General features: G+C 40.2%; 1 protein-coding gene across 4 annotated transcripts in view; it reads right to left on the bottom strand.

Moving 5' to 3' along the window:
* Nucleotides 1–26,305, bottom strand: part of LOC138052756 (dystrophin-like) — a 96,217-nt gene that overhangs the window by 37,058 nt on the left and 32,854 nt on the right. For all 4 annotated transcript variants that reach the window (XM_068899328.1, XM_068899330.1, XM_068899329.1 and 1 more), the window contains exons 23-39: nucleotides 25,534–25,854; nucleotides 24,549–24,665; nucleotides 23,436–23,618; nucleotides 22,345–22,665; nucleotides 18,462–18,635; nucleotides 13,373–13,522; nucleotides 10,922–11,239; nucleotides 9,380–9,619; nucleotides 8,998–9,115; nucleotides 8,413–8,546; nucleotides 8,040–8,312; nucleotides 7,460–7,640; nucleotides 4,642–5,016; nucleotides 3,273–3,487; nucleotides 1,404–1,556; nucleotides 762–923; nucleotides 8–183 (exon numbers count right to left, since the gene is read on the bottom strand). In XM_068899328.1, coding sequence (XP_068755429.1) covers nucleotides 8–183; nucleotides 762–923; nucleotides 1,404–1,556; nucleotides 3,273–3,487; nucleotides 4,642–5,016; nucleotides 7,460–7,640; nucleotides 8,040–8,312; nucleotides 8,413–8,546; nucleotides 8,998–9,115; nucleotides 9,380–9,619; nucleotides 10,922–11,239; nucleotides 13,373–13,522; nucleotides 18,462–18,635; nucleotides 22,345–22,665; nucleotides 23,436–23,618; nucleotides 24,549–24,665; nucleotides 25,534–25,854 — 3,611 coding nt within the window. The remainder of the gene's footprint in view (nucleotides 1–7; nucleotides 184–761; nucleotides 924–1,403; nucleotides 1,557–3,272; nucleotides 3,488–4,641; nucleotides 5,017–7,459; nucleotides 7,641–8,039; nucleotides 8,313–8,412; nucleotides 8,547–8,997; nucleotides 9,116–9,379; nucleotides 9,620–10,921; nucleotides 11,240–13,372; nucleotides 13,523–18,461; nucleotides 18,636–22,344; nucleotides 22,666–23,435; nucleotides 23,619–24,548; nucleotides 24,666–25,533; nucleotides 25,855–26,305) is intronic.

The following is a 26,305-nucleotide window of genomic DNA, read 5'->3' as shown; positions in this document are numbered from 1 at the left end:
TGTGTACCTGTCCTTTCGATCAGTGACCTGAGTGCATATGGATTCCCAGCGTCTGTTCTGCGTTGCCAGTTTGTCTTTCAGCATGTCAGCCTCTATAGTTGTCGACTTGCTGATGATTTCTTGTCCCGCTGCGTTCATGGCATTAACTGTACTCTGATGACGACCAATGCCATCCTCCAGACTCTAGCGCCGCAAAAGATTGTTAATTATACATTATTAACCGCCTTTTAATGGTACATTGACCACCTTTCAATGCGGAGACACTGTCGTCAAATAACGACGACAGATAAGGCATCCGAGTCAGTTATCGCCATAAAAGGGAATTTCATAAAATCTCTTCATTTATCTTGTCCACCGGCAGCAATCCAACACGATGAACGAATCAAAAATTGAAGCTTGGAGGGAGGGTACTACTTCCTTTTGTTATAGTGATCCCAAAGTTAACTCGAATTCACCATACAACTAAGCCGTAAACAGCATGTTTTAGTGCTTCACTTCCAAAGGAGGTAACTCTACAGTTCCATGAGATACAGACCTTTAAGTGGTGCTTGCATCCAAACAAGTCAATTATAGGAGACTTCGAAACTCTAAATCAATCCCGATCGCTCCCTGCTCAAGCGCGCTGCTGCTTTGCCATGTATCACGGTCTTCCCGCAATATTTTTGTCTTAATTTTTATTGGCCTGTTGAGTCGACAATACTGCCGCGGTGATTGGTTCAGGAAAAAAACAACTTTCAGCATACTTTTGACCAAAAACTCACCTTTTGTTCTTTTTTCGCAGCAGTGAATTCATTTTCCCCAGATGTATCTTCAAGAACCTTCTCCGCATGCGTCATCCATGACGTCACGTCCTTGAGATCACAATGAAACTGTCTCCAAACGGCCACCGCCTTCTCCCAGCGGAGAGAGCGGGTTTTGTAGTCCTGAGTGAACAGAAAATTAAAGAGTGGAAAGGTTCCCTGAAGACCGCAGAGAAGACCGCCGACCAAAATAGCCCAGTTAAGGAGCAACAGGAGTTTTTTCCACTTTTATTTAATAGCACATTTCCGAGTTGCTGCATGCCTCAGTTTCAAAGCGAGTCCTGGTGCACAATCATTCAAATGGAAATGAGTTGCGTATGCTTATGCAAATCAAACTCTATCATTTACCTTTCAATAGTGGAGCACCAAGATTCACTTCGAAACCGAGACAAACAGCAACTCGGAAATGGCCCATTCATTGCTAGGGTTGTTTAGTCCTTTGCTTTCGATTTAGGAAGCAAGGAAAACACGAGAGCTGCTATTTACAGATGTGTGCTCAGCCATCTGCCTGTAATGCAACGAAAGTGGTCCTTTCAGCTCTAAATGAAGGTTCATCTCTCCATGTCCGTAAGTCCTTGGACAAGAAACATTATCACCACTTACCTGATTTAAGTTATTCCACTGTAATCTGAATTTGCTTGCCGATCTTTTCACAGCTTCATATTCCTTCTCACTACAAGCTGACTGCACGGTCTCACTGCGAGAAAGAACTCCTCCTGCACGTGTCTCAAGATCCTCAATCTTCTCGCTAATCAGCTGTCAAAGTAAATAGACGTTTTTGTGAGAATTATTATTTTCTTCCACCTGCTGGGGACCGTTTCTCGAAAGTCCCGAAACTTTACGGGCTATTTTCTGGTGTCCCTTTGTATCTCAAGAATGGAGAGGATTTAAGGCGTCATACTTCACAGTCAGGTTGCTTTTTGTTACCTTGAAAACATGTTTAAAATTCGACTTCCCTGAACAAGCGGTTCGCAGGATCACAAATGGCTTTTACGGGCCCGAAAAGGAATTTGTGAAACTATCAACCGCTTGTTCTAGAGACCCGATGTTTTGACATTTTTTTAAATCCTCTCCGTTCTTGAGATACAGAGGGAATTGTGACTACCGAAAATGGCCCGTAAAGTTTCGGGACCTTCGAGAAACGGGCCCCTGGACCGAGTTGTTCCGAGCGGAACTTTCGCCCTACCCATTCGCCCTTGTCACACGGCGGCCATATTGCCCCGGGAGACCAAAAAAGCTTTGTTTTACCACGCCAAGCCTCACCCCCATGGTTTCCACTGCGAGGCTTTGCGTAGTAAAACAAAGCTTTTTTGGTCTCCCGGGACAATATGGCCGCCGTGTGACAAGGGCGAATGAGTTAGTGCGATTGAAACGAAGAACTTGTCACTGTATTTGTTTCGAGTGGTTTTCACAGTTATGCACAGGAAAGGAAGTGAAAGGAAAGGCACTTTATTTAAGCGTCTAATCTTCTAGTGCTGAAGCACTAATTGGGGACACTGCAACTAATTGAAATTAACGCAAATCAATTCAAATGTTGGTTTTTGAGGAGAGGGGAAAACCGGAGTACCCGGAGAAAAACTTCTCGGTGCAGAGTAGAGAACCAACAAACTCAACCCACATATGACGCCAAGTCCGGGAATCGAACCCGGGCCACATTGGTGGGAGGCGGTAGTCTCACCACTGCGCCATCCACGTACCATAGTCTCCTACGAAGTACACATATATGATCCCCTTTGGCCTGACTTTAAGACCGGGAGCTTGGTGCCCTACTCCTTGCGAATTCAAACGCCAGAAAAAAAAAAAACTTTATGAACAATGGTTGTGAGACCTTGCCTACGCCTTATCGTCCGACTTGAGAGACTAACCATTTCCAGGCAGCACTTTCTCCTCATGCAGTTATTAAAAGAACTTGGTCTAACCAGACAACCAACGACCTCTCCCGCGCAGTCGTTCGATTTTCAACCAACTGAGCACATCCAATTCGCCTCGATTCTTTTGGGATAAGGTTCGTTTCAACTATCCGAGCTGTGCCCAAGAATTGCTTTCATGGGACCGCAACAAGAAAGGCGTTAATCGACCAAGGAACAAATTTGATCAGAATTATTTCCTTTACCAAACAAACTGGAAGCTTACAAATCCGGGAAGGATTCAGCAGCATTCCCTAGCAGTGCCAATCACACTTTGTAGAGTATATGTATTCCTTTTCTACAGAAAAGCGATGAAGATAAAACGGCCCGGTATGATGTCGTGAGGTGTTGCTCGAAATTCACGTTTTGCTAATAGCCAACTGTTAAGTTCATTTGAATTGATTTTTTTTTCCTTTTTCTATTTTTTTAAGGAGCCTTAATATTTAAACTTAAATGACTGTCGTGAGGTAAAAGGCTTTTTTCCGTTTTTGTCACTAGCAGCTGTCATCTGAGACAACACAATCAATTGTCGTTAGGATCGTTAGAAACATGCGAAGAATCCTACCTTCAACCTGTCCTCTTGTTTGGAGAAATCTTCAAAATCTGCTTTCTGTAGCACAGGAGACTCCAGAAGCAACTCAACTTCATGAACTTCGTCCGACAGCTTTCGGGTATCCTCCACAAGCTTCCATCCGGGACTCTGCGCAGCCTCGTATTCCACCAGGGTCACTTGCCAGCGGACTCGCGCAAGAGAAGACTTGGTCATGATATCTTCACCCTCTGTTAAAATAAAATTTCCGAAGATTAGCACATAACTGGAAGGAATTACATATTCCATTGGACAGGCATGTCCCACCCATTCTGTTCATCCACAAATTCTCCGTTGGCACACAGTTTAGTGGTTGGAAACGGTGTGGTATAATGCCTAAAGCGTCGGATTTGCATGAGGTTATGCTGAGTTCAAATCCAGCTCTCGCCACTATCTGGATGTTTCGTCAGCAGTGATGGGAGGGAACCCACCCCCCGCCCCGCACCGCGCCGCCGTCGACTCTACGACGCTTTGATTCGTTAATACGTTTCCCTGTTCATTGAGAGTCTACGAGGTGAGAGAGGGAATTCCCCTACTATTCCTTTGAAACATATTTGAAATCTACCAAATGGTCGCAAGATAAGCAGCGCAATAGGTATTCTAAAAAAACCCCAACTTACTGCCACGGAAGATCACATAGGAAAGGCAAAACATGTTTTGCACAATGTGACTTCTGACGATTGAATGACTGAATGAATTGGTCAAAAATTGATAATCTGACGGCACGATGGTGAGGCTCGCGGGGTGTCACGGGACTATTTAAGGGTATTCAACAGTTTCGGCGGGAGACTTAGGTCATTCTAGCTCAGTCAGTCTCCCCGTCTGTTTACTTCTTTATTATGTGCTGTTTTAAAAAAGAGGGTTTAATTTCGCGGCCCTCTGGATGTTCTTTCAAAAAGTTACTTTATGCTCAAGGTAAAGGGACGTGTACGTCACAACCGAAGGGCAACAATCTTTCTTTGATTGATTGACAACTAAATTACAATCAAACTTCACAATAACACAGGGTTAAGGTTAACCGGGCTTTCTCTTTTATCATGCAACTGCCGGGACCCTGCCAATTGAACCGTTGCTTGACCTAACGAAGTTGAATTGTGAAGGTTGTCCGCAGTTTTCCTACCCGTCAGCTGCCAGAATAAAACGTGAAAAGATCTGTAGATGAGTTTTTGTCTGTCTTTCTTTCTTTGTTCTTTTTTTCGATTTTTCCGATATCAAATGATCATACCCAATTTGGCGAGTTAGATATTAGTTGGCATCCGGCGCGCTCAATTAGAACTTGTCTAGACGCTTTCGAAATGATGCCTTATATTTGAGTTGAACTTAAAAATCAGGCTCAGATGCTAACCTTCAGGAAGAGTGTATCCCTCACACTTAATGTCTGGTGCATCACTATAGCGCCCAATCCACGAGTTACAATTGAAGAAGTAAACCTTCCTGCTGGATTTGTCTTCCACGTAAAATCCTTTTACAAACCATTCGTGCTTAGGACCAGTCCTATCGTGCCAAATTTGAATCTTGGTTAAATCACCCAAATGAGGAATCTTGTAAAAGGTGAAAATATCAAGCTGATCTCGGCAAAACTTCGTGTTGTAAGTCTCCGATTTGTCCAACCGAAGTTTCGGGGAATTTCCTTTCTTCCCGAATAGCATTATGGCGACGTTGGACTGTGTGCCAGCATCCTTTACGTCCCCTGTGTGAACTGTTATGCGGTATGAAGTGGCTGAAATAAACACGCGGAACATTTTATGACTATACCTTTTTAACAAAGTTATAGGGCTTGGAACTGGGAATGGAATGCGAAGAAGTTCTCTAACTGGTAATGCGCAGGGGCATGAGGGGATTGGAAACGAGCTTATGGAGACAAGCTAGTCAGTCGAAACGACATGTTCTCGAGAGTGGAATTACGATAATCATATAACATCACCCAGCGTTGAATATATGATAATCATAATTACATGCCATACACACTGGTCTAATCCCAGGACTTGTGGTAGCAGATAAAAAGGAAAAAAAGTAAAAGTAGTCCCTGGACAGGATTTGAACACGGAGCTTCGCAGCTTATAGCAACAGCTTCTACTCACTAGACTCACGATGAATAAGTTACAAAGTTTTTGTAATATTTGTTATTTGTTACCTGGCATCTAAAATAGGAACACTATAATTATTGAAATTAAGCCTAAGGGTTGATTTCAAAATGGTTAGCTTTGTTTTAAATGTGGCCTGACCTTTCTTGTTAGTTGTTAGTTACCGAGTGTTAGCGCACGTTTACAGCCCGATTATTGTGTTTAAAAGTTTTGTCGGAGCAAGCGGCGACTCGGTGGTTTAGTGATTAGGAGCGGTGAAAGGTAAGCTAATAATCGTAGGTTCGAGTCCCGAGTCCGGATATCTGGGTTGAATTTTAAAAGAAAAAAGTTCAATCCCGGAATTCCTTTCCAAATGTCAGTGTCATGAAATAATTGGGAATTTAAGATCTACGACGGCGACGGTCGACGAAAACGTCACTTCAAAATGTAACTTAGCTCTATCATAAGTCTTTCGCGATTATTTAGTCTCGTTCACGTCCTTCAATGTGGGCGAAGTATCCTAAAAATAAATTGGTACGAACGGTTTCAAAGTTAAAATAGAGAACGAAGGATTCTCTGTTGCATGCTCACGTCGTCGTTAAAACGTTAAATTTGGTGATTTCACATCGTTGTTATGCAGAGGACCGCTACGATGCTTGCTAAAATCCGTGCTGCACGTGCAGCACGATTATTTATGCTCTTTTAACCAATAATATTACTGTTTTGTGGCGATGTCGTAGTCGTGGCCGTCGCCGTTTCTTAAATTCCCTAGTGACGTATATTCAAAGCCGGTCGATACTATACGATTATCGTAACAGCAGTGTCGAGAATGAGTTGCTCGGAACAGGCGCAAGGACAGTCCCAGTCCTAAGCAGGTTTCAAGTCAACGACCAACGTAACACCGAACACACTTACTACTATTTACCTAAAAAAATTTAAGTGTTTTTTTATAGTGGCAGTGAACTTAGCTATCAGTTTTGACGGTCGGTGAACAAAAATCCGAAGTTCGTGGGTTCGAGTCCCACCTTGCTACCTGGCCAAGAAGTTCTCTCTTTCCATTTGTAGGCTACTTTTAAATAACGGACGACACTCATTATTTAACTTTCTCGAAGGTGACATTTGTGAGTATTCGTTCTCTTTCCAAGAAAAGGCTCAACATGAAGAAAACGTGCCGACAGTAGAAAGATTTAGTATTGCGTTGACGGCTAGCGCAGGCTGTTATTTGCGTTTTGTCACAAATCAAAAAAACTTGGTTGATCGTAGCTAATAGCCCATTTCCGAATTGCTGCATGCCTCGGTTTCAAAGCGAGTCCTGGTGCAAAACCATTCAAATGGAAATGAGTTGCGCATTCTTATGCAAATCAAACTCATTTCCCTTTCTATAGTTGAGCACCAAGACTCACTTGGAAACCGAGACAAATAGCAACTCGGAAATGGCTTATTGAAGCAGTGTTGGAGCAGCGGTTAGGACATTCGCCTCCCACCTATGTGACCCCGAGTTCGATTCCCAGACTTTGCGTCATAAACTTGAATGAGTTGAGTTCGTTGTTTTCTATTCTGCTTCGAAAGGTTTTCCTCCGGAATTCCGGTTTTCCCCTCTCCTCAAAAAAACCAAAATGATTTGATTTGTGCTGACTTGAGTTGATTAAAGCGAGTTTCAATCGAGTGTCGTAAAACCAAAACCAAAGTAATTACTTTGGCCAATCAAAAAGGACGGAGACAATCCAGAAAACCAATCAAAACTCGAGGTAATTACACGTTGCCGACACAAAGCGCGGGAAAATGTGCATTCGCAAGCCACGATTAGTTTTGGTTTCACTTCTGATTGGTTGAAAAAGTGGCACGAGAACTTAGAACCAATCACTGATTGAAGTGACGTCCCCGATTAGTGCCCCGGCGTTAAATAAGTTGACACTTAAATAAAGTTCAATATTATTGTTATTCTTGCCTGTTATCTCCAGAAACTTAGCAACTTCTTAAACGAAAAAAACAAGTTGAAATAAGAGCCAAAAATTTCAAGCTTCTGTGTTTCAGAACCTCCTACCCTCTGCAGTTTCACGTTATCACAGAGGTAAATCTCTCAATTATGACAATACTCACCATCGCCAGAAGGCTTTTGGTAATGCGTGAATTTTGTATGAACATCCCTAAATCGCTTTCTTAGCCGTTCAATCTCTTTTGCAGAGAGGATTTGCACTCCTTGTCTGTCGAGTTCTTCAATGTTCTTAAACACCATTTCGTATTTCGCCTGCTGCTCCTCGATTTCTTCTGGTTTAAGCCCCTGTCCCGAAAAGAACGAAGTTAGTTATTCTCACCGTCCTCAGACAAACAAAGATATTTATAACAAACATCAATGACACTCAGAAAAACAGGCCTTTTCAAGGTTTAAGCTGCCATATTAACAGGTGGGAAAGGCGCAAGGATTTTTCCAGTGTTTGTATGGAGATCGTATGGCAATTATTTTTCACAAAACGTTAGCACCAGGAAAAGAGGAACGCCGAATTTACCTAGCTACAGCGCAAAGAGCTATTTTGACCAATTTTTTACCGCTAAAACTTGCCCGCGAGCGTTTCAATTTTTCCAAAAAATTTCCTGCAATTTTTTCCCAGGAATTACAGAAAAAAAGAGTTGTTTAATTGCTGCAACACAACCAAACAGAGCCATTCGATCCAAACTTCACCTGTACCGTAGTCCCTTTGTCTTGTTCCATCTTTTTAAGCCATGAATCGATATCATCCAAATTACTTCTAAACTGATACCAGTTGGGCACAATGCGAATCGCCTTCTTCTGTTTCTCAAGCTCGTCACATGCCTTGAGCCACCGATTTGAGAGGTCCAGCATGGACTGATGTATACGATCTCCCCGGACCCCCTCCCTGTTAGTAAGAGTTTTGCTCTCTTGTAGCAAGTTATCCACGCGTGGCTGAAGACTGTCCACTTGCATTTCTGCAAACTAAATCAAACCAAAAGATAGGTTAGCAAAGCGAGCGTGCCGAACACGTGTTCCTAAGAGGAACTGAAAGCTTATCGAAAACCTCGTTCACATTTCGTACCTTGATTTTTTCGTTCACTTCTTTCTCGGTTGTCGTTTTCGGTGTCTGAATTTCGATGATAAGATCTTCAAGACTTTGCACTTCTAACAAGATCTGACTCAAGCGTCTCTGAAAATCGTCATCTCCAACATAAGCTGTTTTACACAAAAAAGGGAAACATTTTTGTTCCTCAGGAAATAGCTTTAATCTAAGTTGAATAAATATAATGAAACCACCAGAATACATCAGTACTCATTTTAACACACGCACAAGGAGGCGATCTGAAAAAAAAAAAGACTTCTTCTCTGCATTCCTCCTTTGCCTTAAATTGGCTAATCGTGCAAGATGGCAGCAAGACGGAGCTCGTAAAGATACATTTCTGCGGTCATAAAATGCCTCACGATAGCATGGCCATGAAAGGGAAAAAGCGTTTGGTGCGTGCGCGATAAGTATACGACGTGTTACAGACAGTTTACTCAAATTCCCAGGAGGCAATAAGGCGGCACGGCTCGGGTGGTTATGGCATCGGGTTTCCATGCCCAAGCGCTAGATTTACTAAGTGATTATTAAGTGAAGAATTGTTGTTGTTAAAAAGCTCTAAATCACCTGTTTCCGGTGCTGAATGTGTTGTGTAGGTCCTGTGTGTCGTGACCGTTTCAATAATGGGAAGTCCAGTATCGGTTTCCTCAATCAAACCACCGGGCTGTGATACTGTCTTCCGCTCCTGAGAATAAAACTCAAAACAGTCAGGCTCCGGTCCGTTGATTTTATGACGAATGAATGAAGAAGTTTTCAAGGCCTTCTCCGGTCAGCTGGACGTCATAAATGACGCAGCCTCGCTGAACCTTTTTGTTTTTTGGGCTGTATAGTATCGCACTTTTGATTGTTTTAAAGAAATCCGTCGTCTGTTTGTTTGTTTCGTTATTCTCAAATGCGGGCCTAAAATTAGAAAAAAAAAAAATAGATGAAAAAAACGTTTCCCAGTTACCGTGACAATGATCTCAGTTTCCACGCGTCCTCCCATAGCTCGGGCCTGCTCAGCCTGCCTTTTCGCGTCTTCTAACTCTCCCTCTAACTCTCTTATACGAAAAGAGAGGTCATCCCAGCGTCGATCCAGTAATCGCTTGTACGGCTCCATAATCTGCCGGCCGTGGGACACAAACTCGCCGCTCTGTTTTCTGATTAGGTTCAGCTGAGGTTCGCGGTTTCTTATACTCTCCTGAATTTCCTGAAAACACATACACACACAAAATTTAAGCGTTCATTTCGAAAATTTCCTCACCCGAAAATTAATAGCCGAGCGATTTTAACCTTTCAGTATCACTATAAGGCGCGGGCCTGTTAAAGAAAAGCTCTGCGCGCTCTGTTTCTTTGTGGAAAAGTAAGGATAACTCTTTGCATTCTCACTCCCAACTTAAACGCCGTTTTCCAACTTAGCCAGATTAAGTCTTGAACAGTTGACACACAATTTACATCTTGAAAGAATTTCGAACCGGTTAAAATAGCGCAAGGTTTTATTTCCGTGTGTTCGGCCTTCCTCGGCCTTTTTCGGCCACGTTCGGCCACTTACCCTCTCCTTGTTCATCCGATAAAAGACAATCGGGATATCAGCTTAATACTAAGATATTGTATAACATTGTAACGCGACCACATTAGGTAATATTTTAGAAAGTATTGAGTCTTGAGTAACAAATTATTACGGCTTGAAAACATCAAACAGATTTGTAGATCTGTCACGGGGTTTACACGAATACGGGCCAAAAGTCGCCAAATTTACACTTTTAATGCCTTTCCCTGTCTCTTAATCACTGAAAATGGCATAAAAAAAAGGATGAGAAAATATGTTACCATGTCTATCACTAATCTTATGCGAGTTTTCGACCACAAATGCTATTTAAAAAAAGGAAGCAGGTTTGATACTTCAACATGAGGTTCTTTGAATGTTCAACTTGTTCTTAAAATGCCACGATACTGAATGGAGTATTGCCCCTCAAAGAAACTCGACTCCGCAGGATTCGCCGCAACTTAAATAATCTCAAAAGATTTTACACTAGGAATTCGCGCAACTTTCGGTAAAGCAGACATCGCATTTTTTTTCAAGGAGTAATTATGACCTTGGTATGAAAGTTAAAATGATATTAAATTCCACAACACAAAGAACCGCTCAATCTTAACTTGTGTGCAAGAAGAAAATATATACACATATAGCCCATTAAGAATTAGTAAAACAGTGAGGTAAGGGTGGTTGCAGGCCGACACCTACCTACCTTCGTGAGATATGTTGAAAAAATAACCGAAATGGCAAACTGTGAAAATCGATGAAGAATCTTAGTTACAACAGTTTCATCAGATTTGCGAATAAAAAAATATCTGTAGAAATTAATTTTCTGATTTTTGTTTTCTTATCTTGAGCGTTCCAATATCCGAGCGAAGCACTTGAGTTTATGAACATCTTCCTGGTGAGATTAACGACCGCTCGTTAAATCAAATTCTATTTAAAGAACGCCCTAAATTTACGCAGAAAACTTACCTCAATCTTGCTCTCGGCTACAACCGTTTCTTCATCCTTCGGTCGAACTTTAGTGGTCTCCTTTTCCATATCTTCCAGCCACTGATTCATCTGATCCACAGACTTCTCAAAATCCGCAAGCTTGGCTTTGTACTTCGGTAGTGTCAACAACCTCTGTTCAGCCGAAGAGCTTAGATCTTCCCATGCGTTATTTATGCGAGTTAATCTGTCCTCCAAATTCTCCAGTTGTCCTGTTTCAGACAGATCCACCAACTCTCGGCCAACTTGTGTCAACTGTTGAACGTCGGACATCTTGCCTGTAACTTCTTGTACGAGTCCCTGTTGGGAAAAGAGAACGAAATCAACATGTTTACGAGAGTTTCGGAAATGAAGCAACTGTTACCGACCTTTAAGCGCCTTAAAATCAATGCTCTTTACTGACCTTTACTTACTTATCTCTCGGCACGACTATAAAATTTTTCGTGAACGATAACCCTCTCCCGGGTGGCTTTTGAGCTCGGCGGAAGTCGCAAAACGTTCGGTCATCAAGCAAACGAAGACTTAACTACAACGCCATTTCATAAAAAAAAAAAAAGATTCGTCGAGAAATTTAATCGTTCGGAGAGGCTTGACAAGGAAAATTGATATAATTGATTTGCTACATAAGTTTCCCGTCTAGGTGATCTTTCGGCATACGATGCTACAAAGCTGCGGTTAAAAACAGCGGATTTCCTTATTATCGCGTGCAGAGAATAAAATTAACTTGATTAAAATCACCTTGTAACATTCCACTCGTCGCGATGGACTTGTGTAAGTTAAAACAAAACCTTGCCGCATTTTCTGTTCTTCTAGAGCACGAATTTCTTGTCGTGACATTGAAGAGTCGAGTACGATCTCTACGTATTTCTAACATTTCTTTCAAACGTTTATATTGAATTTGTTTCGGCCTTCCTAAAACAGTCGTCCGCAACATGGATACGAAGAAACGGATTAATATCAACCCAAATTTCCAGGCCGTTGCCAAACAATATAAGCTTAAAGTTTCCTACAGTTGTTTTCTTGGTCTACGCAGAAGATACTTGTCGCTCGCAAATCCAATATGGATCAGTCAAGTACAGAAATAACAAGACCGAGATAACTGTTTTAGCCAATCAGAGAGAAGAAAAAACAATAAATCAAATGCGCCAATCGAGACTCGAATCGGTTATGCACACTGGACCCCAAGCGTGAAAAAATACTTTCCGCCAATTCTTAAAAAAAAGGAGGGAGATTTTTCTTTTACAATGATCCAACACATGATCACTTTAACCATAGCAAAATTACAATTGTGACGCAAAGAGAAATGAGAGCCTATGGCAACAACATGTCGACGCCAGTCAGTATTAAGTACATTTGCATTGCTTGGAGAAGTGGAAAGAGGACACACTGAGGACATGAAGGCAGTTGTCCTTCGATTTGTTAAGGACTTCGCAATTTAGCATTTGCTTTGTTACTGGCACCAGGGCGTGTTACAGACCTCTCTTTACGTGTAATGCCTGCATACATATTCTTCTCTCGTAGAATATCGTTAACATGCGGCTGTATAAACGAGGAAAAATTAAATGGAGAAGAGACTTAAAGAAGTTGTGTCCCGAAATTTAGCCAAATTCAGCGACTGGAAACTGGTAACAGGGGAAACCGTAAAAGCTTCTTAAAACAATGTAGGAAGGTTTGAATAAAACAACAAATACAAAAGGAGGCGGGAATGGGCAAAATTGAAGAAGAATAAAACGGATTGCAATACGAGTTTTTGAAAACTGTTCAGGCTTACAGTTTTTCAAAGTTTATCCCTGTTGTTTGTACCTTAAATTATGTATGCTCGACATTTATTTTTTGTCAAGAAGCTTTGAGTTGTGCTGCTTAAAAGTAATTTCTGAGTTAACGTTAATTTTGATTGGATAAAACACGCGTGGTATGAAATTATTCCCTAATTTCACTCGTCACCATTTGATTGCCCATAAAAAATACACAAAATCAACTGCACTGCCGTAACACAGCCCCTTTGAAGGTAACTTTCCATTTTTTCGTGTCACGCTGTGAACGCAATATTTTTTATTTAGGGCGGAGGGGGGGGGGGGGGGGGATGACATTCGTCAAAAAACCCGGTTTTAGTTTTCGAGAGTTAACATGGGAACTTTGCTCATTCCAGTAGGGTTGTGACGTGAATGGATACTCCAAAATAAGGTGAGACAATTAGGTTTGTGTATATAAATTGCCAAAGCGGGTCAACACTAAGGTTATCAGGTAATTCCACGTTAACGTCACCAAATCCTACACCTGCATGTGCCATTCTCGTCATAACCATTCCAGAAGTAAGTCTTGTGTAATCTCACCATAATCAAAGATCGGTCAATCTCAAGCCGGACTTTGACCTAATGACCACCCACAGGGCTCAATCCTCATGATTTGGTGGGTCTGTGCATTTGGACTCACCTTGTTCCATTTTATTTCAGCATCCACATCTTCTGGGAAACCAGCCTCCTCTCTCTTCCTTACTTCACTTGTCTTATCATCAAGCCAGTTCTCCAAGCTGTTCATGTCGCTCTCAAGTCGTTCGGCTAACGGCAAGGCTTCGCGGAAGGCCTAATTAATGGACAAAAGATAAAAGAAAGGATCATTTGGTGTCGTGAATTTTATCCGAAGTTATTGTGTACCAGAAAGGACATAAGTTGGACCAGAAGGTCATGACCTAGCTTCTGCTTAGACTCACTCCTGTTTACGCACTCGCTTATTGTCGTTATATTAAAGGATATGACAACTTAAAAGCTCGGTAAATGAGACATAAGTTGCTTTTTTTCCCTAGTACCATGCGAATACTGTATAACAAAGTAGGTCTGTAATTCTAGTTAATCATGGTAATTTGAACTGAATGGAGTGCAAAATTGCACGACACGAAGTTCAATTATCCATTTAGAAATCATTAATTATTTAATCGTTCAAATACAGGATTTAAGTCAGTACCATTATTTTATTGATCCAGTTTGGAACAAAAGCAGCAAAATTCGCCTCACAATGGCTTTCTTTGTATTTTTTTTTCCTGCAATTTGATTGGTTACTTTAAACAAGCCTTGAAATCTGATTACTTGTTTTGTTTTACTAGTCCTTTCTCATTGGCTGGATAAAAGATGCGATGTAGAGCAAAAAATAGTGCGATTCGCGATTAAATCACACTGCTGATGGATGAAATATAATGGTAAATATAAATAGAATATAAAAAATAATCATAATTTACGAAATGCTACAAAAAAATCATAATTTTGCCTCACGAACGCTGGCCAAACAGTTAGATCTCTTGAAGCTCAAGGTGAACCACAGAGTTAGGCAAGTTAAAAAAACACAGTTACTTGGCTATTGACTTCCGGAGTTCGTTGATCGATTCTGGTCAGCAATGTCTTTTCTGTGCCACTGTTATGCTCCGAGTCATTGGGAAAATGGACGAACTTCGTACCAAACAATTACTATCTTTCATAAAGTTGTCAAAGTTCGGTGATGAAAATTTGGAGTTTGCGCCGGTTGGGTGCCAGACTGTCACGCGATAAATCATTAGTACGGTATTAAATTGGAGGAGATAATCCAGAGATTCACGCCGGGTAAGCAAATATGGGCATTTTTTCCAAATAAATGGCTGTTTTCAACCCGATATATAAGTCAAATATCCTGGTAAACTCTGCTAAAGCATACTCACAAAACTCCATGAAAATCATCCATAATCGTATTGTTATTACAAATGGCGTAGACCGAACTTGATAAACAATTGAGACGCGATAAAAGTGAATGCGAGGTATCCATCATTTTTTCAAGGCATTTGTTGGTATTAAAAACTGTTAATCGCAAAGGTCCCACTCGATGTAAGTCGCACAGAGCCATAAATATCTACTGCAAGTATTTTCTCTCACTGTTTTGAAAAACGGATAAGATGGAAGAAAATTGTCACGTAATCAAGTAAAGGAGCCCCTCTTGTAGAGTCCATGTAGAGCCGGAAAAAACGCTCACCTTACCGAACTAAAATCAAGACTTGAATTGTGAAAATTCTTGGAACAAATTAATTTATAGCAATCAAAATTACACAGCAAGCACAATAATCGAAACAAAGTTTGCTTTCAAGTTAAACGATTCTTCGTTATAATTTGAATCGCAAACTAATCGATGCCTCATATAAAGTCTTTGGCGACAAACGAATTGCATAAATGGATCGCCCCGACGACGCAAGCTTCACAAGCAGACCACTTACGAATTTATTGACCATTTCGACGGCTGCCGTATAAAAAAATTGACGACGGTTGCTGAATAAAATAAAATACAAGTTTTTTCGCTTGTGATGCAAGACGTCGAAATGTTTATAAAAGTTTAAACATTTACCTTCAATATTTCGTGCTGTAAAAAACGACTTCAGGTCAAAATCAGCCATTCAAAAATTCTATTCATTGCCACAAGCAAACTCGGGGAATTGATCAACACACGGTCCTGCGGAAATCGCAACGATAATTTCACGAAAACACTACAACATCGCAGAAGGGATCGAACAGATGTTAATATTCTTATCTCTACGAGATCGGGGAGGGCCGGATCGAGAAATCCAATGACAGAGTTGGATTCAATTTTTGTTTATAACTTAATAATGGCTTACTTTTGAATTTCCCGAACCTGAAAATAATCGCGACTAAAAATCGTTTAATCGAAGAGTCAATTTACTAGCGGATTAGTTAAATAGCTTAGCAGTTTTGTAATCAGCATTTTCGTGAACGACGTCCGGGCCACCTGTGGTATAAAATAGTAAAAATAAAAGAAAGTGCATTGACTCCTAACAATATTATTATCTTTATTATTGTTTTTGTTATTGTTACATTATTTTATCTTTATTATTGATATTGTCATGTTGTGGTCTGTCTGTCTTCTGTAGTGTATCATGGTTGGGATGGTACATGGTCCGAGATACTAGCTACATCGAACTACTCTAAAATCCGAGGGTAAATAAACATATTGCTGGTTTTCACTCACGTGATCAACAGCCATGTTTTTCAACGAAAACAAAAGGAAGCGTTTGCATAATAATAGAGTTAAATTCCCGGAGGATTTGGTCGGGGCACCAACATGGCCGCCTTTTCTTTGTTTAGGGCACCAACATGGCGGTCGTGACGTCATGTGAAAACCGAGAATAAGATATGATATCATTATTGTCATTGTCACTGTCAGTTCGTTAATATGTCAATATTTAAATGTCAATATCAATGTCAATGTCAAATGCCAATGTCAAATGTCATTGTCGTTGTCAATGTCAGCTTCAGCATCATCTCATCATCATCATCGTCGTTAAACTTACAAATGTACCACGTGGATCGTTGACTTCCAAAGTCGGCAGGGAGTTTCTAACAGCGATCCAAACCAGGCTTACAAAGTCCTGTAGCCCCATATCGTATTTTGAATCCCATTTGTTCGCACTTACATCTCCCAACTTTGAAACGATCGAGTACGTGATACGAGATCAACAACAAGGGTAGTGTATGGGGGAGGTGGGAGAAAGGATTTTAGTCCAGAGAAAGACATTTATTTTGCTAGAACACGAACGCAATTCACTTGTTCTAAGAGGGTAATTTGTGACACGAATTTTGGGGCCCGGCTTTCAATAATTTAGTAACTAAACACAACTGACGTGATTGTGTTTGTTTTCACAGTTATCCCTTGACAACAGATAAGTGTAATTGTGGAAGCGAAATCGGACACATTACTACCTTCGTCCGGAAATCCTTAAAAGAAGCAGGGCACAAAATGAGATTAAAAAAATAACAACCAGACAATGCCGAATGTCAGATTTTACGCTAGAACTGAAAAGCTGGAGGCGAAGTGATAAAAGATACGTAGTTGCCATCAAGAAGACAAACTTTAAGCGTTCCAAAGACGGAGGTCGCAGGGGTCAATGAGTAGCCTTGGCTCCTTTACCTTAAAATTAAGCTTAAAAATATAAGTTGATAAAGTAATAAAAAGACACAAAAAAGGAAAATTTGAGATGAACAAAGAAAATGACCTTACAGGTCATTAATCCTCTCCAAAAGAGATATGTCACAGATACTCCCGAAGACAACATTTCCGAGCATGTTCAATCTAAACTGCTTGGGAGTTTCAGGATTCCGTAAAATGCTTGCTATCAATCTCAATTTCCGCATCCGATTTGAAAATACGATTAAAAAACCGCCTTAAAGCAAAATTTAAGGAGTGGCGGTTTATCTGGTGAGAATCAAATTAGGGTGAATCTTGAGTGCTACGACAAAGCCATAAGCTTGACAATGCCACCACTTTGAACCATTCAGTTGTAACAGCTCGTGGCACTTAGCCACCTTTCGTACGAGAGAGGAAGTGTCGAGTATATTGCGTCTCTTAAAAAAACTGACTTCATCCCACTTATTAGACTCATGCCAAATTCTCTTTTAGTTTTCGGTAGATTAAAATTCAGAGTAATTTCTGACTTCACGAAACAATGAATGGAGAAGCGCCAACTGTTATGTGGTTACAAATCGATTGATGTAAAAATAGCAACTGAACTTCGAACTTTGTTTATTTTTCAACTTTTCACCATTATAATTTACAGCTATGGAAATGTAGCCACTTCTCTAGCATAATGAGATGTTTTGAAAAAACTTTCTTCTCGCTTACATGAAAACGGTAAGACCTTTACAGAATAGACAATCTTAAAGCGAGGATATTCATGACATTTTAAATTTACAAGCTGCGAGGCAAGTATATGATTGCTTGGTTGACAAACAGCAAGAATTCTGTATCCATGCCAGCTATCGCTAGGACAGGACAGTATGCGTCTCTCAAAACACACTTAAAAAGGTCACGATGATTTTGGCGACGAGCTCGAGGCAATAATCAAATTCTTGAAAATAAGAGAAATTAATTTTCCAGAACACCGACAAAATAGCAAAGCAGTCTTTCAAGTCTTCTAAACCACACTTACTGAGCACGTTATTAATTGTCTGGTTTGCAGTCTACTAGAGAAAAGAGGGATCACATCCCACTCGAAGATGATCCTAAATCTCCCCCTTAATTACGAAGGATTTTGATAAAAACAAAAACAGAAATGGAGAATGACTTTGTGCGGTCATTTTTGGCAGCTTCTGCTGCGTATGAGTAAAACAGGAATCAGTTTCGAGTCATTTCGGTACAGCCTGACTCAAAGTATGACGAAGAAACGAAAGCAGCTTTTTCTATGTGCAGAACTATTCCGTCATTCTCTACATAGACATTCACACGTAAAATACAACCAGTTGGGAATGACCACTGATAACCGGCAAGGGCAAGTCTTGTGCATTCAAGATATGCATATTATGTATAATCTGTATGTTGTGTATACTGTATACAAGGTGCTTATTTGACTAACCCACGAGTCTATAAACAAATTCCTAATGCGCGCTAAAGGATTCCAGCAAACGAACAAACGAAGACTTAAGAGTGGAATATTCATGCAGAAATATTCCTTTTCAAATGCGATAAATAGTAGCTCAGGACTAAACTATGAACAAACCTCTTCCTTGTTTCGCAATTTCCTCTCCAACTCTCTGTGTTCGTGAACAACCTCCTCAACACGTCTCTCAACCCCAGTCCTCTTTTCCTCGGGCACTTTATCCATGATCTGATGCCCGAGCTTTCTGACTTGGTCCAAGTCCTTTTTGAGAGCAGACAGCTCATCTTTATACGACTGTTCAGAAATAAACATAACACTGAGATGTTAAAAAAAAAATCATGAATTACTGAAGGCCGTTTCCGAAACGAAGTTAGGGAGCTTAAGCAACGACAACGGCGACGGCAACAAGAGAACGTCATGAATTTGCATATTTAGTGGTTAAAAACAATAGCTTCGCACGCCCTGCACGTGCGTTTTTCACTTTTGTCCATTTCGTTGCCGTCGTCAGCAAAACAGCAACGTGAAATAGCCAAGTTTTTGGTGTTATGAAGAACGTCAGCACTTGAGGATGAATTTTCATTTTCTCTCCTAAAATGGAGTGCCGTTCCGACTGGTGTCATCTTTGAGGAATCACTACACCCTTGTCATATTAAAAACGTTGAAATAGTCACGAAGCGATTAAAATAACGCAAATTTATATTTTGAGATGACGTTCTCGTTGCCGTCGCCGTTGTCGTTGCTTAAGCTCCGTAATTATGAGACGGGATCGTAAAAGATGGGTGTGCAATGCGCACATATGATCATTTAGTCTAAGAAAACTGTTATCCTACGTTTCGATGTATCCAACATCATTATCGAAATATTAATTCGTGGAGTGTCAAAGTCATGCAAAGACCAGGATTTGAGTTTTGAATATCATTAGATGACATCCTTGGGTGCGTGATTTTATGCAATGGCATTGTACGTTTAGTGATGGTTTAAGCTCCTGTAGAAACAACTTTACGTTTGCTCCAGACATCTCGTTCTGTGTGGAATGATTGCCCATACGTAGCTACGGAGAATTATTTTTTTTTCATTTTTTGCATTTTAGCTTAGATTAATTTAAAAGGTTTGGGTTTCAAAATTTTAAAAAAAAAAATTGACGGTGAAAAAAAAAAAAAGATACACATTTCAAAAAAAATGATTTTTCTGAAAAACTGACCTACAGATTTTGTTGAATTTTAAATATATTGGAGATTATCTCTAACATTATCTGGTAACGCTGATGATTTCACCATCCCGTTTTTAAAAAAAAGACAAAATATCTTGATTTTTAAGGCTCAAAGAAATGCCTTATATCGTTGCCATGGCGACGTTATTTTGGAGGAAATGTGATGTGAGAAATCTACGATTGGTACTTAAAGTGCTACTATGATCAAAAAATCATTTTCTTTTTTTCTTCAGATTTTGAAAGCATGTTCGCTTAACACCTTATTGACAAAATTTTGAGCTTTGATTTTTATCCAGAAGCTGTTTATTTTGAGTGTAAGGTTTGGATTTCACGGTCCGTTATTACTCACGTTCAAAACTGACCGATTGGACTTCAGAGGGTTGGATCTAGGGAAAAGTGACGTCATTTACTCGCTAGCTTAAAATTCAGCGTGTAAACGAAACTTATTATACATGCAAAACACGAGTTTAGAAATCTGAATCCCGAAACTCCCGAGCTGCATATTAATTCGGCCACGTACACACGCAATGCATTCTTAAACCAGTGAGTCTTTGACGTCATTTTCTCCTTGACCCAGTTCTCTCAAGATTTTACAGTTAGTAATGGCGGACCAATAAATACCTAAATTCCAGTTGAAATAAACAAGTGTCTTTTTAAAATCAGAACTTAAAACTTGGGTCACTTAGTGTTTAGTTAACATGGTTTTTAAATCCAAAGAAAAAGAAGAATTATTTTTCGGTCGTAGTAGCACTTTAATATACCCTCGCCAAATTTTGTCTTGATATGATTAACCTAACTGTTTCTAAGGACAGAATATGTTAATTTGTTTGAAAAAAGGAGAAACTATTTCGAGCCTCTTTAATTTAAGCTATCCCTAGCTCTTTTGTTTTTGTCTTTGTGGTAGGTCATAGGTAATCGAAGCTTTCCAATATCGCGAACAATGACTACCCTACGCTACGCTAAATGGAACCTCGAATCATTGAAGTTAGTGAGCGATTGTCAATTCTAAGCGAGTGTCTGGAACTTGCGCCTTATCGAACAATTTTTTGATCTTCCGTAGACAAGGAAATGGCCTCGTTTGGTTGAGATCTCAGAAAATCACAACCCAAAATATACAAGGAATTCTTAGAACTCAAAATACCGCGATATAGCACTTTCCTTTCTACTACGTACAATGGAACTGCGCGAAACAACTATTACGCTGCTATGAAAATGTGATGCACACATCGTGAAAGAAAAAAGAGATTTTCAGGTATAATTACCTCTGCCACCGAACGTACTTTATCACGAAACGATGTAAACATTATCCAAAAAGTAGAGCGAGGAATCAATCTCCATGCAAATCAAAGGATAAAATTCTTTAGAGGAATACAGACACAGTCTTCAAACCATTCACCACAGGAGACCTCTTAGGAGATAAAGAGCTCCAATGCATTTAAAAAAATTATAAGCGTCACATTCTTTACTATTTAAATTGCAAGGACTCCATTACACTAGCTCAATCAAGTTATCCAAGACAGTTTTAAGTGTTTTCTTGTTGCCGGGTACTAAAAACAAATTTATTGACAAACAATTTTAATAAAAATTTATGACTAAAACAAACAATGGATTTAAAAGGCCTGATCAATAATAGCTTGTATATACAGGAAAACAAGGGGAAATCATTCGTCCGTGAAAAAAAAAAAAATGCTCCAAGGTTTGTTATCTATATCCTACCGGCGGTATTTTTCTATAAACACAAAAAAATTATCATGAATGAAAAGTTATTAGTCTCTGAGACGTTCAAACATGTCTAATGACTGACATGTTGTATCAGAAAAACTGATACAATTAAGAAGGCTGGATATTCCTGAAAAAAATATTGCCGGACCACAACTGTTGCAAAGAATTCTTAAGAAAAATGATTTTGTAGTTGTTTAAATCAAGTTATATATGCATACTGACTAAATTTCACAAGATTTTTTACTGATAAAATCTTGCCGCTTATAGTAGTCTGAGCAAAAATTATAATGGGTATTAATCACTTTAACTCATTCTTAAAAGGTAAAGTTTTTTTTTTCCAAAACAGTAAAGCGCTTGATGACTGGAACGAAAAGTGACCGAAAACGAACAAGCCACGGGGTTTCAGTCATGGCTATAAATTATATATGATTGTAACTGAATGCGACCAAACGACGCATATACATTTTTTAAATTTCCATTGTCTGATCACGAGGGCTTTCTTAAAGAACGTTAAAATTCGGCTGCCGATTTGGAGGCAATTTTCTAAGCTTGAGCGCCATTATCAAATGCACATTTCCATGGAGCATCCATTGAGATTGGGGAGAATTTGCGTGGCAAGAAACGGGAGTATCACAGGAATCCCAAAATAACGTAACGGCTGTAAACGTGACATATCAACAGTGGTAACTCTGCTTCCGAAATTCTTTGGCCGTTTACCCACTTTAGTTTGCTAATAACTATGACAAGGAGCTTTAAAGCCTTAAGCCCAAACGAAATGTTTGGCCATAAAAACACATGAAAAAAAATATCGCCAACCCATTTCGGATGTTCTATACATGGCTAAGATTTTCTGCCCAAATTGGCAAGTTGCATGGTCAGGACGTCATTACTACCAGACCAGAATGCTTTGTCAAAATGCTTTGTTATTCATTTTCTTCTCTCCTGGGAACAAAGAAACAATTGTTTAAATTTGCCTGACAATAGAAACAACTGAAAGCAGTCTGGTCTTCGTAGTAAATGACGCCATCACGCAGATCGCCTATTGTGAAAAACCTTTAACAAAAGACATACCACGCATTTATCCAGCAAACTCTTGATATTCCTCGGCTCTGAAGACTCCAGTTTGAGCTTCTTCACTCCGCGCTGGATTTTGTCCAAATCGGTCAGTGTCTGTCCATGACGCGTGTCGAATTCAGCTTCCAGTTTCTTACCCGGTTGTTCTCTGAGCTTTGTAAACTTGGTTTGAATTATCTCCCATTTGGTTCGCACCTGCTCCAATTCTTTCTCCATCTTGAAGTAAGCGGACCCCTTTGGAGTTTGACTCAGTTCGTGGCAAGTAGATGCTACAGTGTTCATGAGCGACTTGTTCATTGAAAACTCTTCCTCTAGAGCCTAACAAACACGAAAAAAGAAAGAGTGACAATAAGTCGTTGCAAAGTATCTCTGAAGAAAAGTTAGTGCTAACATTTACTATCTTGGACTTCTCAAATTCGATAAAAGACCACAGGCTCTGGCGCCGTCTTCCCCTTCCGGGACAGAGAAATGATGATGGGATCTACTTCTTACCAGGGTAAAGTAGATTGAAAAGGAACGAAGCCCTTCGACTGCCGATTGTCCCTTGGGTCTCGGGCAAAAAGGCTTCAACATTTGCTTTAAGATCCGTCCGATTTTGTTGAACGATGTTAAACGATGATGACTGCTGGGGAAAGCAAACGGAGCCAACACATCATCAACATTGACGAGAAGTCTGGTATTCAGTCCAAGGCTGCAGCCATGGTTGTTACTATGGATAGGGACATGGTACGCATGCGCATGCCAAACCATTTGGGAAGGGGGGGAGGGGGCAAAAGTGCATTAACTTTAGCCAACATTTGTGATAACAAAACAAATGTTAAATGTTTGTTAAAACAAAGTTTAAACGCTTTTAAAGTCACTCAAACTCGATTCAACTTCTATCGAACGGTTTCAACATCGCTGTTGGACAAAATCGAACCAGCCGGGCCTTAAGCCTATGTATATCTAACGGAATAGCATTTTTTAAAACTAATTGTTTTAAAATCGTATCCTTTTAACATGTTATCACGGCAACTGAGAAATGTTGAAGCAAGCCTCCTCCTTTCTGAAGATACAATTACTTTCTATCCGACAACTACTTTTTGTACCTTGATTTCTCTTTCATCCATCTCCTCGTGCTTGGCCAGTTTAGAGTTGATTACAACCTCAATCTTCACCACCCAAACTCGTATCGTTTCCAAGTCTTTTTTCAATTGTTGCCGTCGCTGTATTTCACCTTCAAGAACCTGTCGGGTTTTGTCAACCTTTCCACGAACGTCAGACACACGCTCCTGAGGGCAGGATGCAAAGAAAGTCAGTTTTAGAGCTTGGCATTCGGGCAAGCTGTAGCAAGCATGTACTAGCCCAAAAGTCATTTCAATTAGCCCGAAAAAAAAGTTGATGAGCAGGATTGATTACAGTTCTTCTGTAGTTTGAATTCCCGCCAAAAAAAATCACTTTCCCCTGAGGCAAGTTAACAACAGAATTCACTTGCCCGGCAGCAAATCCTCTAGCCCCAGGCTATCGGACACCACCTTCTTCGCACGCTGAAAGAGGGCGAAAAAAAAAAGCGTTTACGCCTTTTAAAACTTACTAATTAACTTTACTGTAATTCTCAGAGCAGAACAAAAAAGAAACAACTGAACCTGGGTAACATTTGTAGAAGGCAAGCGCTTTCAACACGACGCCTTCACAGCTACCCTAGTGTGCATGAAAAAGATACTTCGCTTGCGGAATCGGGGATTCACGCGTGGTAGGGAACAACCAAACAAGAAAGACACAGGAGAGTTATTTTATCTCAAAGGTGATGAAGGATCTAAAATCAGCCCTGTTCCTTTGTGTGCATGCAAGTAGCTTTTGAAGGTTACATTTATAAAAGACAAACATATGACCCGGGGCAAGAAGCATTTTAAAAAGATTTTTATATTCATCTGGATTACGAACGTTACTTGAGCAGTATTCAAAGGAAAGCCTGAAAAAATCAGCGTTGAATTGGATTGGAACACGTGACCTCTGCTTTTCCGATGTTGTGCTTCCCTAACTGAGCAACCCCCAAGACAGAGAGTTTGTCTTTTCATGAGTTCGTAATAAACCCGTACACAACATATTCCAGGATACAATTTTAGAAGCAAGATTCCATGGGAATTATTCTCCCTCAAAGGCGACCAAGACTGATTATTGTTTCTTGAATTTAAAAAAAAACACGATTTTACAATTTTCACCTCATACGGTTCCATTTGCTTTCTGACCGATATTTTCTTGCTTGTGAGGTGCCTGGCGAGGTCGGGAACCGAGCCTGTCCCGCTTTCCCTGATGTTTGCCAAGTGACGGTTCAGGCTCTAAGGAAAAGCAAATAAAAGCTTATAAGAATCTTGCAGTCTTTTTCTCAGCCAGTTTTGACTAGGTAACTAGTAAATAAAGTGATGATTTAGTGATGATCGGATATCAAACAAGTGGTATCACTTGAAGAATTAAGACGTTCACTTAAGTTCCTTTCGAATGAGGAAAATAACATGGCAGATCTATCGAATGAAGAATTTTACAACTGAGTCCCTCAAGTAATTTCGCTAATGTTATTGTTTTAAATTGCTGCGCTTAGTGATTGGCCACAAAAAGTCATGTGCCTTTTTACCCAATCAGAAGCAACAGCAAAAAGAATTGACCGCATGCGTACTTTCCCGCGCTTCGCAATGCATGTACGGTGTGATTGGTTCATTTGACTGACCACGTCTTTGCGATTGAACAAAGTTACTGACTTCAAGACACTTATTTGACAACCGATCCAACTGTAACAAGGAGCCTATGACAAGGAACGAACAAAAGGTAACCCTAGTTTGAATGATCGTTTTGATAAAGGTAAATAAATCACCGAGAGAAAGATTTGTATGCTCAAGTTTCGAGCGTTAGCCCTTCGTCAGCTAAAAAAATCTTTCTTTCGGTAGTTTATTTACCTTTACCAACTTGTTTCGAGGATATCAAATTTCTAGTGATTTTAAGACTGCTATTTCCCGCCTAAATTCTAAAGGTAACTTAGGCACCCGTGAAGCATCGAGGTCATTGAACATTGATTGACCAAGTTTATACAATATATAGCGAGAGAAGCCGTGTTAAATTTCGATGGTCTCAAAGAACGACAACTTAGAGGAAAGATATCTAAATTGTGAGTTAAAACTCACGGGTTTCTCGTAAATAAAAATTTCTGCGCACCCGCAAAGCGTCGTCCAACTCGCCCTCGGTTCCTTCCAGTACGTGATAGCTCTTCTCCACTACTCGATCCAGCTCTCCCATCAGCTTGTAATCGCGATCAATCAATACGTTCAACTGTTCCAGCTCCAACTGAGTCTGCTTGAACTCGTGTTGCCGCTGTGCAACCTTGGTTTTGAGCCTGTTCCAATCACTGTTCAGCTTTTTTAAGTTCTCTTGCAGGGCTGCCGAGCTCCCCTGTTTGGTGTTTTCGATCATCTGATTGGCTGTGGTGTTAATACGCACCACAACCGGTGCTCGTTTCGAGATGTCCTGTTGAAGTACCTAAAAATAAAGGCACACAACAATTTGGTCTTGTCGGAGAACGGAAGTTATAATCGTCGATTACATGAACTGAAGTGACTGTCCATTTGTAGGGGTATGAGTACAGTGATTCGAAGAACCAGTCAATATTAGAGAACTATGACAGACGCCGGAAATCGCTATGCGATGTAGGGCATTGTAAAATTTCTAATATTTTTGACAGCATGTCATTCTTACAAAGATTAGGAGCTTGAGAATTAAGACTGTATCCAGCAAGAATGTGATCGACTAAAACCCAGAGTTAGAAAGTTGTGACTTGTAAAGAATATTGCTAACTGGGATTTGAGCATTCTTCGCAGCCTTTCCGGGAAGTAAAAAGAACTCAAACAAGAAGTTTAGCAATCTGCAGGAATAGTCTTGTTTTCATAGAGCATCACCAATTTCATTGGTAAACGGGATGTGTTTCATTTCA

The sequence above is a fragment of the Montipora capricornis genome, chromosome 6 (genome assembly GCF_036669925.1).
Source record: "Montipora capricornis isolate CH-2021 chromosome 6, ASM3666992v2, whole genome shotgun sequence".
Lineage (NCBI taxonomy): Eukaryota > Metazoa > Cnidaria > Anthozoa > Scleractinia > Acroporidae > Montipora > Montipora capricornis.
Note: the sequence above shows the minus strand (reverse complement) of the source record. Positions and strands in the feature narration are given on the sequence as shown.